This window comes from Leucopleurus acutus (genome assembly GCF_964270905.1).
Source record: "Leucopleurus acutus genome assembly, chromosome: 5".
Classification (NCBI taxonomy): Eukaryota; Metazoa; Chordata; class Mammalia; order Artiodactyla; family Delphinidae; genus Leucopleurus; species Leucopleurus acutus.
The window spans coordinates 134,565,899-134,583,206 of NC_139147.1; the positions used below are offsets into that span (position 1 = coordinate 134,565,899).

The following is a 17,308-nucleotide window of genomic DNA, read 5'->3' on the forward strand; positions in this document are numbered from 1 at the left end:
AAGCCTGTAGTTTTTAGAATTTGAAACGTTGGAGAATCTTTCTGGCTTTTTTTTTTAACTTGTTATTGAAGTGTAACATATAAACAGACGTACATAAACCCTAAGAGGACTGCGTCATTGAACTTCTAAGACTTGATTTTTTTTTTAGAGCAGTTTTAGGTTCACAGCAAAACTGAGGGCTAGTAGAGGGATTCCCCATACACCCCCTGCTTGCACACATGCATCGTCTCCCCCAGCATCCACATCCCCCACCAGAGTGGGACAGTTGTTATAAGTGATGAACCTGCACTGATACATCATAATCACCCCAAGTCTAACACCACGGCTCACTCTTGGTGTTGTATGTTCTGTGGATTTGGACATATGTTTAATGACTTTTGTCATTGTGGTACCATGCAGAGTATTTTTACTGCCCCCAAACTTCTCTGTGATTTGATGAACTTTTTTCAAAATGAAAATACCCATCAGCGTTCATATTAAGAAAAGACATTGTCATTGGCACCTCACCAGGTGCCAATCTAACTGTGTAGATTCGTTTTTTCTGTTTTTGTACTCTGTGTGACTGACTTCTTTGAGTCTGGCTTCTTTCATTCTTTTCATTTACTGTGATATTTGTGATACCTATGTTACTGCATGTAGTTGGAGTTTGTTTATTCTTATTGCTGTGAACCTCAGAAAATTTGTCCCTTTCACTTTATCTAACAAGAAATATTAAAGACTTATGCGGTGCTCTGGGCAGAATATAATTATTAGGCAGTTATAAAATCTACTGTCCTCTTCTGTAATAGCAGAAGATTAGTCCCATGAGTTTGGTCAGAGATTTTGGAAACTAATAGAGAACAGAGATATTTGAACACCATAATTACATACGTATGTGCTGTGGAGATCAGTTGAATCAGTTGTATGTAGTAGCAGAAATTTTGTCAGGGTGAAGTTAATTGTTTTGCTGTTAGATCAGCTCATAATGTCAGCAACAAAAATCCAAACTCTTCTTCACTGGCCCCTAAGATAGTCTGATATTTCCCTACTTTTCCTTAAAATATTTTAACTTTCAGTTTGTTGTTTCCCAGGAAGCACCATGGCTGTCGTGATTCCTGCGTTGCTGCGAGGCTTTGTGGGGGCCATCTGCGCTCAGGCTGCTTCGAGTAGACTGACACCCAGCGCTTTGCGCCACCTTACTCTAAGCAGGTGAGTTGTCACCTTCAGTGTCATTTGAGGTTGATTTTCAAAAAGACCTGACCTGCTGATGATCATGGGAGGCATATTGTAACATCTTGCTTACACGTGCATGCTGTCAGTGGATCGTTAAGCTTTAGTTAGATGTGCAGATTTTCATGGGCCACTTTCTGGGATCCATGATGTTATATTGTATTGTGGATAGTCATGCTGTTGCTTTCCAGCTATAGGTATGACAGGTATTGGATAGTCACGATAATTATTAGTGTAATTAGTTTTCAGGAGGATAATACTTAATAACCTAATTTTACTTTCTATTAAAGCGTAATGAAATCCAAAAGGAAAACTGATCACTTGGAGAGAACTGCAGATGTCGTTCGCCGGGAGGTTTGTATCTTGGGCCAGGGCAGGTTCTCCTCGCTAGCAGGTGGCACGCAGTTAGGACTGGCTTACTGAGAGGGCATTACATGAGCTTGATCCCTGTGAAGACAGTCAGGGCAAGTTTGTTATTTTTCTCTTCAGAACTTTTCTGAACAGGGCATATGACAACTGATTTGAAAAGATGACAGCAAAATACTCAAATTGTTCCCTTTAAACTTGGAATGGATGGATTTTTTCTTTTTAAATAAATAAATTTATTTATTTATTCATTCATTTTTGGCTGTGTTGGGTCTTTGTTGCAGCACGCGGGCTTTCTCTAGTTGTGGGGAGTGGGGGCTACACTTTGTTGCAGTGCGTGGGCTTCTCATTGCAGTGGCTTCTCTTGTTGTGGAGCACAGGCTCTAGGCACGTGGGCTTCAGTAGTTGTGGCACGTGGACTCAGTAGTTGTGGCTTGTGGGCTCTAGAGCGCAGGCTCAGTAGTTGTGGCACACAGGCTTAGTTGCTCCGTGGCATGTGGGATCTTCCTGGACCAGGGATCGAACCCATGTCCCTGAATTGGCAGGCAGATTCTTAACCACTGCACCACCAGTGAAGTCCTGATGGATTTGTTTTTGATGAAGGAAGTGTAGCAGCAATGGAGGGAACTATCCTCACAGGCATAAGGTTTAAGGTTTAAGGTTATATTTTAGGGATAGAACTTCTTTTAGAGCCTACATTTTACGAGTAGCTTGCTTTTTCTTTCTTTCTTTCTTTTTTTTTTTTGGCACCATGTCTCAAAGTCCTTGTTCTTATCCCTACTTTAGAATAACTTCCTATTTCATCAAAAGGGAGAAAGCACTAACATCTGAGAAAGGAAGGTGGACGAGCTCTTGTTACCCCTTCGCATGTGCAGATATTTTCCTCCATATTCAGACCATAGAAGGGCTAATCCACCAACCCAAAGGGGTGTCGAGGGCTGGGAAATAAAGGATCCTCACCCTTTATCTCTGTGAGTAACCCCATTTTCTTTTAAAAGTGTCAGTTGGATATTTGATTTTGCTTTTGAATGATTCTTCACGTATTTGGAAATACTTAGCTTAGTTTTGTAAGTGTATTTAAACTAACAATTAGAAAACTATTTCATATAAGGAAGATTATACACTTCTATAAACATGGTCAGAAATTGCATTGTCGCAGTAGTTTAATTTTTAGTGTTAATAATAGAATATACTTTAATGTAAAAGAGTATTATTTAGGCCCCACCCTCAAGCTTATTCTACTTGCAGAAAATTGCTTTAGGGCCAAGAGTGGTGTGTTTGTGGATTCAGCTTTAAGCCAATGTGTTTTTGAGGAGTTTATGTAAAGTAGTTCAGCATAATAGATTTATGGCTGTGTGGGAAAATATGCTTTTCCCGCTGATGATAAATCTGAAAACGCTTTTTTTTGTTCAACACGCAAAAATGCTGACTCTGTAAAAGTGAGATTTGTTAGAATTTTTTTTTTAAAGTGAAACCTTGCCAGCTTTGAAGAAAAAGCAGTTTATTTAACAGGTTTGGACTGTACTCTCTTCTGTTGTATTTTGAGGCAGGTAGAATTACGAGTTGGGTTTGGCAAACTTTTCATAAGGAGCCAGATAGTATGTTAGGCTTCCAGGGCCACCCTGTCTCAGTTACAGCTACAAAACTCTGCCTTTGTAGTGTGAAGATAGCCCTAGGCAACATGTAAACAGATTGTTGTGGCTGTGTTCCAATAAGACGGCATTCACCAGAACACTCAGATTTGGCCTGTGGGTTGATTGTAATTTGCCAATCCCTGAATTCAAATTTTACAGGACAGAATTTCTGAGACTTCTGAGGGGTTATTTTGAGCCAAGTTTAAGAAAACTGCACAGAAAGTTAATGGAAACTCCAGTAGTGTGATTGAGCAGTTGAGAGTTGTAATGCCTGGAAGTCAGAGAATTACAGGGTAATTCCAGCCATGGTATCAGCTAGGTGGGAGATTTTCCAGTTGCACCTCCCCTCCTTCTCTGTTTCTCATTTCTGCTCCTCTACCACACAGAATGAGAGGGGGGTGCTGGAGCTGGATAAGCCAGGTGGTGCCTGGAACCACGTCCTTAGTGGTGTAAGGTCATCAGGGGCTTACCTGCATCCCTCCAGAGTGCAGGTCCTAGCCATGGAACAGGCGCTCAGCTTGGACTTCTGGAAATGACCAGCACCTCTGGTCAGGCCAGACCACTTTCTCCTCTCTTGTCTGCAGACCCTGCCTTCCCTTTGTACGGCTAGCATACTGCACAAAACTCCCCATGCGTCATTTGCCCTTCAGTTCCAGCCTGTGAGGCAGCCTAAGGATAGCTTGGCATCTCCATGTTACAGCAGAGGCAGCAGAGCCTGGGGCCAGAGGGAAGCTCCAGGTCTCTGATTCCTAGGCCAAAGGACCCTGCTGCTTCCTGGAGTGGGTCCAGAATGGAGCTGTCACCCGCCCGGAAGTGTCCTTTCTTTACTAGGCCTGGGGTTCCCTCTGGAGAATTTACTGAATGACCATATTATGATGTTAATATCTCTTACTTGGGGCTGTAACTGTAAGCTGTCTGGAGTCCTGCTGATGAGGGAAACTGAGCTCTGAACTGAATGACATTTGACTGTGATGCTGTGGCTAGGACTTACAAAACTGTGTTGAATGAAAGTGGCAAGAGTGGGGCTTCTCTGGTGGCGCAGTGGTTGAGAGTCTGCTTGCCGATGCAGGGGACACGAGTTCGTGCCCCGGTCCGGGAAGATCCCACATGCCGCGGAGCGGCTGGGCCCGTGAGCCATGGCCGCTGAGCCTGCGCGTCCGGAGCCTGTGCTCTGCAACGGGAGAGGCCGCAGCAGTGAGAGGCCCACGTACCGCAAAAAAAAAAGTGGCAAGAGTGGACATCCTTGTCTTGTTCTTGATCTTGGAGGAAATGCTTTTAGTTTTTCACTGTTGAGTATGTTTGCTGTGGGTTTGTCGTATATGGCCTTTATTGTGTTGAGGTAGATTCCCTCTATGCCCACTTTCTGGAGAGTTTTTTATCATAAATAGATGTTGAATTTTATCAAAAGCTTTTTCTGCATCTAATGAGATGATCATATTGTTTTTATTCTTCAGTTTGTTAATATGGTGTATCACACTGATTAATGTGCCTATATTGAAGAATCCTTGCATCCCTGGGATAAATCCCACTTGGTCATGGTTTATGATCCTTTTAATATATTGTTGGATTTGGTTTGCTAATATTTTGTTGAGGATTTCTGCATCTCTATTCATCAGTGATATTGACCTGTAATTTTCTTTTTTTGTGGTATCTTTGTCTGGTTTTAATAGCAGAGTGATGGTGGCTTCATAGAATGAGTTTGGAAGTGTTTCTTCCTCTGCAGTTTGTTTGGAATAGTTTCAGAAGGATAGGTGTTAACTCTTCCCTATTTTAATTTAATTTAATTTTTTTATTGGCGTATAATTGCTTTACAATGTTGTGTTAGTTTCTGCTGTACAGTGAAGTGAATCAGATATATGTATACATATATCCCCTCCCTCTTGGACCTCTTCTCTAGATATCTGATAGAATTCGCCTGTGAAGCCATCTGGTCCTGGACTTTTGTGTTCTGGAGTTTTTAAATCATAGATTCAATTTCAGTACTTGTAATTGATCTGTTCATATTTTCTGTTTCTTTCTGGTTCAGTCTTGGGAGATTGTACCTTTTTAAGAATTTGTCCATTTCTTCTAGGTTGTCCATTTTATTGGCATGTAGTTGCTTGTAGTAGTCTCATGTGATCCTTTGTATTTCTGTGGTGTCTGTTGTAAATTCTCCTTTTTTGTTTCAGATTTTGATTTGGGCCCTCTCCCTTTTTTTCTTGATGTGTCTTGCTAAAGGTTTATCAATTTTGTTTATCTTTTCAAAGAAGCAGCTTTTAATTTCATTGATCTTTTCTGTTTTCTTAGTCTCTATTTCATTTATTTCTGCTCTGCTCTTTATGATTTCTTTCCTTCTTGGTGTTTTGTTCTTTCTCTAGTTGCTTTAGGTGTAAGGTTAGGTTGTTTGAGACTTTTCTTGTTTCCTGAGGGAAGCTTGTATTGCTATAAACTTCCCTTTCAGAATGGCTTTTGCTGTGTCCCACAGGTTTTGGATCATCATGTTTTTGTTTTCATTTGTGTTTAGGTATTTTTTTATTTCCTCTTTGATTTATTCAGTGATCTGTTGGTTGTTTAGTAGCATATTGTTTAGCCTCCACATGTTTATGTTTTTTGCAGTTTTTTCTTGTTGATTTCTAATCTCATAGCATTGTGGTTGGAAAAGATACTTGACATGATTTCAGTTTTCTTAAATTTACTGAGGCTTGCTTTGTGGCCCAGCATGTGATCTGTCCTGGAGAATGTTCCATATGCGCTTGAAAACAATGTGTATTCTGCTGCTTTCAGATGGAATGCTCTGTAGATATCAATTAAGTCCGTCTGGTCTAATGTGTCATTTAAGGCCTGTGTTCCCTTATTGATTTTCTGTCTGGTTGATCTGTCCATTGATGTAAGTGGGGTGTTAAAGTCTCCCACTATTATTATGTGACTGTCAGTTTCTTTTATTTCTGTTAACATTTGCCTTATATATTGAGGTGCTCATGTGTTGGGTGCATATATATTTACAATTGTTATATCTTCTTCTTGGATTGATCCCTTGATCATTATGTAGTATATTTCTTTGTCTCTTGTAACAGTCTTTATTTAAAAGTCTATTTTGTCTGATATGAGTATTGCTACTCCAGCTTTCTTTTGATTTCCATTCGCATGGAATACCTTTCTCCATCCCCTCACTTTCAGTCTGTATGTGTGTCTAGATCTGAAGTGGGTCTCTTGTGGACAGCATATATATGGGCCTTGTTTCTGTATCCATTCAGCCAGTCTATGTCTTTTGATTGGAGCATTTAATCTGTTTACTTTTAAGGTAATTATCCATATGTATGTTCTTATTGCCATTTTATTAATTTTGGATTTGTTTTATTAGGCCTTTTTTCTTCCTTTCCTCTTTTGTTCTCATATGATTGATTATCTTTCGTGTTGTTTTGGATTCCTTTTTCTTTTTCATGTATATATCTATTACAGATTTTTCATTTGTTGTTACCATAAGGTTTTGATATAGCAGTCTGTATATATACATGATTGTTTTAAATTGCTGGTCTCTTAATTTCAAATGCATTTCATATATCCTGCCCTTGTACTCTCCTCCTCATGATTACTGGTTTTGATACCATATTTGTGTGTGGATGATTTCCTACTCTTACTATATGTTTGCCTTTACCAGTGAGCTTTCCTCTTTCATAATTTTCTTGTTTCTAGTTGTGGCCTTTTCTTTTCCACTTAGAGAAATTCCTGCAGTATTTGTTATAAAGCTGGTTTGGTGGTGCTGAATTCTTTTAGCTTTGCTTGTTTGTAAACTTTTGATTTCTCCATCAGATCTGATGAAAGCCTTGCTGGGTAGCGTATTCTTGATTGTAGGTTTTTCCCTTTCATCACTTTAAATATATTACGTCACTCCCTTCTGGCCTGCGGCATTTCTGCTGAAAAATCAGCTGATAGTCTTATGGGGATTCCCTTGTATCTTATTTGTTGCTTTTCCCTTATTGCTTTTAATATTTTCTCTTTGTCTTTAATTTTTGTCAGTTTGATTACTGTGTGTCTAGGTATGTTCCTCCTTGGGATTAATACTTTTTAATTGTACTAGTGTACTTCTTTTAGAAGCCTGTGCCTTATCCTACAAATGCCTTATGTGTATTGTTGCCTGTTGTTTACAAAGCCCTCGATTAGACAATAAGTTGTTATTTGATTCTCACAGCCACCCTGGTGCTTATCCCCATTGCACAGGTGAGGAAAGTAAGGTTTCAGAGATTTAGATAGGATGACCCTGCTTTCTGTTTGCCTGGGGTAGTCCTGGCTTATAACTCTTCCTCTGGCATAATTGTCAGTAGCACCCCCTTTTCACCTTCACAAGGGCCCTGTTTTGGGTGATAAATTACATTGTTGGCCTAAGTTTAAAGGACTTGTTCAAGTAAATGGAGAACTCAGCCCTTGAACTCAGATCTTTGTTATCAAATTGGTCTTTCTTTCTAATATAGCAGAGGATCGTGACACTTGATTTAGACAAAGTTCAATTGAGCAACAAAATGGGAGGTAAATTTCACACAGCCATTTCTCTGTTCCAGATCAAAACTTCACTTAGTATTACCGGGCATAACAAACGTGGGAGTTACTACTGACACAATAAAACCAAATGACTGGGCTTCTGAGTCAGAGACATTTGGGGATCCTATGAGTCCCATTGCTGGTTATTGAGTGCTGAGAATCTGCTTGACTTTGGGTTTTGCTGAGGCTTGGATTTGAGTGGAATAGGCTGCTTAGTTGGAGAGCTGGATCGTGTTCTGAGTTTAACTCTTAACACTTCTCTGCTAGTCATCACCTGTACATTTGGGGAAGGTTGTGTGCTGGAGCGGCCTTCTTCAAGTTGGGAGGTGGGGGGGGGCATTTTTTTAATATGGACTGTTTCCCAGCAGTTGGAAAGCTAATTTGCTTTGACTGATGGTCAGAGAACCTTTTAGAGATTATCCAGATTGAGATGAACAGTACTTGGTATTTACGGCACTGTCAGCTCTGACAGAGCAGAGAGTAGTGGGGAGACCTCAGGCACCTAGAGGCAGCTGGGGGGTTGTGGGGGGGTGGGCCCCAGTCTCTTGGAGGATCTCCCAGGGGGGTGCAGTCTGATGGCCCTGGCAGCTGGCCTCCAGCTCCTCAGGTACCCAGCACCCTGCTGTGAGTGGAGGCCTACGAAGAGGGAAGCCACTGTAGCCACAGAACCTGGTATAGTGCTGACATGACATAGGCACTCAGTACCTGTTTCATTGAGTAGAATAAACAAGTGTTACTCCCACTGTGGACAAAGAATGTCTCCTGCCCATTTCAGTAAACAAAGGATATTGGGGCCATCAAGCCATCAGCCACTGTAGCCACCATCCCTCATGGTGCACACTGAGGGGATTCAGGATGGAGAAAAGCAGGATACTGGCCCTATATAGCCAAGGTGCATATCAAAGGAATGATTTCAATAAGCTCAGACTCTTGCATCTTCCCATACATAGAGAAGCACTAAATTCATTAACTCGAGATGTCTGTTTTTTCTTTAATTAGCAGTAATCTTTTTTTTTTTTTTTTTGCGGTATGCGGGCCTCCCACTGTTGTGGCCTCTCCCGTCGTGGAGCGTGGGCTCCGGACGCGCACGCCCAGCGGCCATGGCTCACGGGACCAGCCACTCCGCGGCATGTGGGATCCTCCCGGACCGGGGCACGAACCCGTGTGCCCTGCATCGGCAGGCAGACTCTCAACCACTGCGCCACCAGGGAAGCCCTAGCAGTAATCTTTTGATGGTCGATTACCTGGGTTTTTGCAGAAACTCCTATATATCCTGGCTCCTCCCTTACCTCTTTGGACCAGTATCTCAGAGCTATCTGAGAGGCTGTATCCTAGACTTAAGTCTGCAGTAAGTCCACAGAATAAAGTATAATTCTCAACTTTTAGGTTGTGTATTTTTTTCACTCGACACCTCTTCTGTGGCTGATTACCTGTACTCCCTTGGAGAGTCCCTTTGTAAAGTAGGGACAGTGATGATATGCAGATAAGGCCTGTGAAAATGAGAACTTGCCTCACCTGGTACTTCTTAACTAGACCCAGAACTTAACTTGTTAGTGTCTAAAATATATAGTGTCATTGCTTTTCACGGACACCCTTTTTTTCAACAAATTAAGTAATCTAAGAGGTGGCTCTTTTCCATTTTTCCCTTAGGGGATCCAATCAAATGAAACAGACATGCATTGAGTGCCTGCTGTAACCTAGCCCCATTCCAGGTGTGGGGAATACAGCAGTGCATGAGGCAGGTAAAGCCCCTGAGGTATGTGGGGCTGGTAAACCAGAAATGTCAGATGTGATAAACACTATGAAGGAAATAAAACAGGGTAATGGGGTCATGGGTGTTGGGAGCGTTATTTCCTATTGGTTTGTAACGTTTGGGCTGAGACTCGAATAAGGAGGAAAGCCAGCCAGCCTAGTGCACAGCATTCCTGGCAGAGGGTCTGCAGAGTGCGGAGACTTTGAGGCAGGAACGAGCACAGCGTGTTCAGAGAAGGTGATAGATGAGAGGTAGGAGGGCCCAGGTCATGGAAACTGCTGTGGCCTTGGACAAGGAGTTGGGGTTTTATTCTCAGGGTGACAGAAGGTTTAAAGCAGGGAAATGACGTGTGGTTTACATTGTAAGTGGGTCATCTATTGGCTCGGTAGAGCTCTGGGCTTCTGCGGTGCTTTGACACCAAGTTGGAGGCTACTGACATAGTCCGCGGAGAGATGACGGTGGCTTAGGGTAGCGTGGTGGGGTTGTGGGTGGGGCTGATGGGATTCACAGGTGGGGCGGCGGGCGTACAGCTAGTGAGAGGACAGGAGACCAAGAGACTTCTAGTTTGGGATTTGAATCATCGGGGTAGATGATGGTGGTGGCACATATTTACTAAAATAGAGAAGAACAAGTTTGGAGGAGGGGGATAAAGAGCTCAGTTTGGGGATAATCTGGGGTGGGAGGTAGATGGAGTTACAGATGAGACAAGATCAGCCATGAGCTTTGTCACCTCACATCAGCTGTTCAATGTGGGTCATGGCTACATGGAGATTCATTATGTTATTTTTACTAGTTTTGTGTATGTTTGATGTTTTCCATAATAAAAAGGAAGAAACTTTGAGAGATAAAAGAGTTCTATGTTGGATGTTTTGTTTGAAATGGAAATTGAAGTCAGCAGTTGGGTATACGACATTGGAGTTCACTGCTGGAGATGAAAAGTTTAAGCCACATAGAGAGGAGAGGGAGAGGGCCCGGCACTCAGCCTGGGGCATGTCAACATCTAGAGGTCAAGCAGGAGAGGAAGGGCCAGCGGAGGAGATGGGGAAGCAGGGGCTGACCAGGCAGGCGGGCGATCAGCAGGTGTTGGTGAAGCCAGGAGGAAAAGTGTTTCCGGGAGGGAGCAGCCAACCACGTGGAAGTTTGCTGAGAGGCCGTCACTGGATGTAGCAGAGTGGATAGTGGGCCACCGGAGTGGCTGGCTTCAGTGTCAGTGCATCGCTGAGCGTGAACGCCTGACGGATGTGTTGGGGAGAGGGTGGGAAATAGGGAAGTGGAGCCAGGACCATGTATCCCTCTGAAATTTTTTATGTGGATGGTAGCAGAGAAATGGGGTAACAGCTGGATTAAGGGAGAGGCTTGTTTTAATTGTTACGTTTTGAGAAGCAGCAAAGCACAGTGGTCAAGTGCCTGGATTCAAATCTCGGCTTTGCCACTTACTAGCTCTGGGACCTCAGTTTCTCACATATAAAATGGGGATGATAGCAATACCTACCTCTTCGGGTAGTTGTGATGATGGAATGAATGCTGTACGTGGAGTGGCTAGCCGGTGGTGAGCGCTGTGTGTAGGCGTTTGCTGCCGGTGTCCTTATGTGAGGCGGCAGACCCAAACGCGAGTGTGTTGTCATGGAGACAGGGGAGCGGGGAGTGATGCATGAGAGAGTGAAGGCTTGAGGGGGCAGAGAGCAGACTCAGCCCAGGTGGATGGGTGAGTGTTTGGGAGGAGCAGGGAGAGCGCATTGTCACAGCAGGCCGTGGTGTTGACGGCACACACCGTTGAAGAGGTTATACAGTTGACAGAATTGTGTGGTCTTTCCTTGGCAGTAATTTACTTCAGTAAAACCATTTTCTTTTAATCAGATTCCTACTCATCAGATTGGTGTTCAGCCACAGTTAAAATGATGTCTCTGGGCCTTGGTGTCCTTATGTGTAAGATGACACACTATTCTGGATGATGACTACATTTTCCTTCACCTCTGAAATGCTCTGTGCCCCACCTGTGTTTTTGTTTCAGGTCGTCTCTACTACTGACTTTGTCTAAATTTTTAAGCCAGCAAATGAATGAATGGGAGTGAACAGGGGAAGGCGGCCAGGTTTCCCAGAGAAAGGCCCATTTCCTGAACAGAGACTTTTGTAGCAGCAGTAACATCAAAATATCGTCCATAAAACCCTTTCAGTCAGTATGATGGCATTTCCTTTTAGATGCTGACTCTGACAAAGCATTAAAAAAGTGTGCTAGTAAAAGTTGGCAAATGTATTGTTATTTTACTGAACAGTAGAAGAGTCTAGATGTTATTTTATGGAAAACTTCATTTCCTGCCATGTGTTTTAACTTAGGACGTGGCTAGTTGAGGTTTCAGTTGCGAAATCTTTTGATCCATTGAGAACAAGTACAAATGTTAAAACATACAGTTTCTCCATCATGTTTTGCTTATTCACTAAAAGTAGAGAAAGAATGGCATATAACCAGAGCCATAATCATGGCTTAATTATATGAAATAGCTTCAGAATAAAATAAAAGACACGGCCTTCAAAAAGATTTTGCTAATGTTTTTAATCCCCATTGCTAGAAATCTTTGTATAGTGAACAGTATTTATATTAAGAAAATAAGGTGTTAAGAGGGAGGCATGTCTTTAAAAATCATGAATTGTGCAAAGGTATTTTGTGTGACCAGTTATAGCAGTTTTGCCCAGATTATTTGGACTAATAGCAACAGGTATGTTGCCTTTTGTATCAATACCAGTAGGCATAAAGCATCTGGGATCATTTTTGGTCATGGGGGCTATCCAGATGAAAACAGGACTTTTTCAATGGGAAGTATAACTTCTTTCCCTTCTTCATTGAATTTATTTGGACATTGGCAGATGATTGTTGAATTCATTTTATGTAGTCTAGCATTTGTTGGTCAAGCATGCTCATGTTTCAGCTGAAATTCTCTGTGCCTTTCCCCACCTCCCCTGTGATTATGAATGTCATTTCCCTGTGACCAGGTGACTCTTTGGGATGTGTTTAAAGCTTATACATATCTAGTTTTTAATGAATCTGACAGATGCCCATTAAAGTGTTACAAATGAAATAATCTAGCTCTTGGCTGTGTTTTTGCAGATTATTGTATTGAAAGAAAATAATGACTTTACAAAAACAAATGTTTCTTTTTTGTAAACCTACAAAAATGAGAGTAATAATGTCTTGGAGAGTCCTCTGCTGATTATTACTTTGTAATAAGATACTTAAAATAGAGTGTGTGGCAAACAAAGGAAGATTCCTATTCTACTGAAGAAATCCCTGCCTTCCCTGACTTTTCCACAGTTTTGAACATGAATTTAGATTTTCTTTAGTGGTCCCCCACTTGCTTTTTTTTTCTTTTCTTTTCTTTTCTTTTCATTTTTTTGTTTTTTTGAACAACAAATAACTCCTGAATTTCTACTAACCTTTGTTTTGGAAACCAATTTTAAGTCACTTTAAGTTAGAGTTTTCATTCATTCTGCAGATATTTACTGAATCTTAACTATGTGTTTGGCCCCATGCTTGAGGCAGGGAAGTGACCTAGATGGAAATTTTATCCAGTACGTGACCTCAGGAGGCTTGTGGTCTGTGTGTGGAAAAGATCTGTTCATGAGTATTTATATTTACATTAAATGTGCTAAGTATGATAAGACAGGCGGAAAAATTTTATTGGCAGAGTTGAGAGGATGGAGAGGAGAGGGAGGACCTGGGTGAGGGGTGGTGTTTGAGCAGGACCCGGGGGCCTGGGTGGGAGGGTGAGAGGACTGAGGGCTGGTGCCTGCCCAGAGACCTCAGCAGGGCTTTGAGAGGGAGGCAGGTGTCAGTTGCCTTTAAGGACTGGCAAGTCGTCCAGGAGGAGCTCAGGCTGGCATGAGTTACCAAGGCCTCTGAGCATTTTGTTTGTAGTTGAGAGTTAGGGAGACCTTGGAGGGTTTTGAGCTGGTGAGTAACTCGGTGAGGTCAGAACATGAGGAATATTCGCCTGTTGTCTGTTTTGAGAGAGATAAGAAGGAGGCTGAGGCAGAAACTCAAGCGAGAAGAGCAGAGTTCTTGGCTTAGGATGGTGGTGGGTGAGCAAGGGGAGGAAGAGGCGCGAGCTGAATTCGTGGAACTGGCCTGTGTTTGCGATGAACCAAGACTGTGTGTGCAGGTACCAGTAGATCACGGATTTGACTTACTGACTCCAAGGTCGATCCAGAATTGAAACCTTGGTCTGAAACCTTGGTCGTGAAAGGCGGCTGCTTTTGCGGGGCCCTCTGAGGGCAGGAGCAGCCTTCTCCACCTCTGCGCCTCCAGCGCCAGGCACCAAGTTCAAGAAAGGTTTGTGGAAGGAATGAATATGCTGGGTTTAGTTGCACACATCAGTGAGTTTGCCATTGGATCAGGACTTTCAGGTGGTCAAGGGCCAAGCAGACCTGGGTGTGAATCCCGACACGGCCATTCCTGAGTGATCTGGAGCAAGTTACTGAACCTTTCCACTTCCTCATCTGCAGAATGGAGGGTAACAGTACTGTCTCTCGGGATAGAATATGGTTATTCATATTAGCTGAATGAATTAATGCACATAAAACATTTAGCTCAGCACCTGGCGTACACCTGAGATAAATGCTCCTCAGACGTTGGCTGTTTTTACAGGGGCATGTAGATGTGAGCCTGTGATTGGCAGAGAAGTAACAGTGAATTGGGGTGGAGGGTTGCAGCTTTGGGAGTGCTTGAGGGCCTCAGCCCGGAGGTGAAGAGGGCGCAGGAGTGAGGCAGCTCAGAGGAAGCGCCTGGTAAGGAAGTGGGAGGAGGGGCGGAGAAGGGGCAGGAGGACCAGGTCAGAGAGGCAGGAGGGGGTCGGGAGAGTTCAGTGTCAGCCGTCCCAGGCAAGGAGGGTGCTTCAGGATGGAAAGGAAGTAGGAAGCATCAAATTCAGAGAGACCAGGGACGCTCAGAAGGGAGGCTGAGCACTGGGACTGGATGTTGAGTTTGGTTGTTCGGCAAGACATCCACCAAGCTTGGGAGAAGTCACAGGAGAGCAGAAGCCAGGTTTCCCATGGGTGCAGAGAGCATCAAGGGAGCAGGGAAGCTTCTGTTGGATGAAGAAGTATAAGTAGAGGCCAGTGTTAAAGGCAAGATTTCCAGAATAGCTTTTAAAGACAGTATGGCTTTTAAGTTTGTTCTAGCAAAACAATGAATAGGCTGTGGTACCAAGACCACCATGCTTTATAGTGTGTACTGTTGTCCATGAGAACAGCTCCCCGGGGTGTGCGGTGCTTGGTCTGCGAGGCCCTGCATGGCGGCACTGGTGAGGTGGCATGTGCGATCGTAAATGGATAAAGTGTGAGATTTCTTGTAATAATGAATAAATACTGATAAATTCATTATAGTTAATGCAATAAGATACATAAAAACAGACACTTAAGGAGCACTTACTGTGGGCCAGCAGCGTTATGTGTGCTTTGCATATGTTGTCTCCTTTAATCTTCCCACCAACTCTGTGAGGTACGGGTGCTGTTATTCTCATCTCCCAGCTGAGGCGGCCTAGGGTCACACGTGTGGCCAGGGTCACACAGCTGGTAAGTGGTGGCACCAGGCTTCAATACCAAGCAGTCTAGCTGTAGAGCCTGTGCTGTTAAAAGCCGTACTCTGCTGCTTCCTCTTTGCTGCTGAATTGTTGAGGATGAGCAGTTAGCATTAGACATCATGTCTGATGAGTCAGGGGGTCTAGAGGAGCAGGTTGAACGTGGAGGAGAGGCTGGTGGGAGATGGTGAAGCAGCGTTTCATGCAGGGCGGGGGTGGGGCCAGGCTCAGAGGCTCCAGAGGGGATATTCACCCCACTTGCTCTCAGGGAGAGGAGGAGAGAGAGGACTGGCAAAAATACAGAGAAAGAGAGGCAGGGGATTTTACAGGAGCAAGAGAAAGGGAGAACATTTTAAGAGGTTTGTTGAGGTAGCGAGGGAGACCATCATCATCTGGAGAATTTTCCCGTGGATTTTTAAGAATTGTCTCCCACTGACAGTTTGACTGGACTTGGTCCTATTGGAAAAAAGGGGCTAGGGGAGCTAGCAGCATTAGGGTGGGAGGCTCACTGACCTCGACAGATTCCCAAGGCGCCCCCTAATGGAGCTGTGAAGGTAACACAGTCAAGGAGAAGAACTGTGTTTGGTCACCTGCTACTGATTTGATTTGCTGCCAGAAGTGGAGCTGAAGGGCAGTAGGTGGAGGAAAGAGTCATATTGTCTTTTCAGCCCTGTTGTGAAGAAATCCCAGGTTTGGGAGGAAGAGAAACCCACAGGCGGAAGAAACAAGGAATGTAGGAAGTAGAGGCATTTGGAATTTGAGGGGTGTTGGAGGCATGGATGTCACTGAACTGAAGAGTACCTGACTCAGACCTTTTTAGGATTTTCTGGAAATCAGTTACATCGTTTAAAATAGTGTTTGTCCAACGATCTGTAGCAAAGGGCTGTTTTTGTTGTTTGAAGGTTGTGAACTGTTTATATCTTGTAAAATATAATAAACAATGAATTAGAAAAAATAAATGAAGAAAACAAAGGCACAAGGAGTACAAACCCAATTTGTTGTCTGTCATTAGATTAAACAGGCACACAACTTACTCTGTGAAAATTGCTTAAAATAAAAAAAAGTTTCTAAGTGCTTGGCTTTTAATTTCTGAAGTCAGCTTGGCGTGGGCTTCTGGAGGGCTCAGAACAAACACAGGCTTGTGGCTGACGGTGGGTCTCATTTACGTGCATAGCGCTGACAGAGCAGTCAGGCTCCAGGCAGGGCTGCATGGGGCTCCGGTGCCCCGGCTCTTCCCCAGAGCGCCCAGCCTCGTGCGTGGCACACACTGCACGCTCCACAAATACACGCTTGTTAAACGGTCCCTCTCAGAGGTGAGTTTTGTATGCAGAATAAAATTCTCCCAAAATAATTAAAATTTGTTCACCTGGTGGTAGGCAGAATTCTAAAGCAAAGTGTGCTTTACTTTGTTTTGCAGTTTTCAAAACCCACATCTTTGTAGATTTAAAAAAAAAACCAAAAACCTACCTACCAGAAAGCCACAGTTTGTTCCTGAGTTGTGTGCACCTAACCTCAGCCACTGTGGTCTTTTGGCTCCAGGTCGTGTCAGCAGCTAAGGTGTGTGGAGCAGCTGATGAGTCCCCATCTGTGAAGAGGCTCCGCCTGCTTGTAGCTGATAAAGACTTTTCTTTTAAAGCCGGCCAGTGGTAAGTGGCTTTTCTGTTTCCTAAGTGTGTGTGTGTTCAAGGTGCCATCAGATACAAGAGCTTGTTTTTCCTTCTGGAAAGGACTTCTATGGCTACTGTTTCTGCCAGGGAGTAGGAATTCTAGAGCGTCTCCATTCGGCCTGAGCCTCTTTTTGGCATGGAGAATCTGATTCATTTCCTATCCTCAGCTCACCTTGGTTTTGAGCACATGACCCTCTCAGTCATAGATGAAAATTGCTGCCTTGAGTTTTCCAGATTGAAACAAAGCAGCTAGTTGTGGTCCGAGGACCTGACAACTCTGATAATTACATTCTGCAGGAATGGCTGCTAATAGAATGCACTGCAATAATCTAATCTGCTTCAGTTATGTGTTGCTGGGGGTTGATACACTTTTTTTAAAATTTTTATTTTATTTTTTATATAACAGGTTTTTATTAGTTATCTATTTTATTCATATTGGTATATATATGTCAATCCCAGTCTCCCAGTTCATCCCCTCCTCCCTCCCTTGTTGTCTACATCGTTTGTTCTCTACATCTATGTCTCTATTTCTGCCTTGCAAAATAGTTATGTACCATTTTTCTGTACCATCTGTACCATTTTTTCTAGATTCCA

The 17,308-nt window shown here is 43.3% G+C and overlaps 1 protein-coding gene across 2 annotated transcripts in view; it reads left to right on the forward strand.

The window, feature by feature from the left end:
* Positions 1 to 17,308, forward strand: part of OXNAD1 (oxidoreductase NAD binding domain containing 1) — a 55,788-nt gene that overhangs the window by 11,023 nt on the left and 27,457 nt on the right. For both annotated transcript variants that reach the window (XM_082839139.1, XM_082839140.1), the window contains 3 exons: positions 1,071 to 1,188; positions 1,500 to 1,563; positions 16,587 to 16,693. In XM_082839139.1, coding sequence (XP_082695265.1) covers positions 1,079 to 1,188; positions 1,500 to 1,563; positions 16,587 to 16,693 — 281 coding nt within the window. In that variant the 5' untranslated portion in view covers positions 1,071 to 1,078. The remainder of the gene's footprint in view (positions 1 to 1,070; positions 1,189 to 1,499; positions 1,564 to 16,586; positions 16,694 to 17,308) is intronic.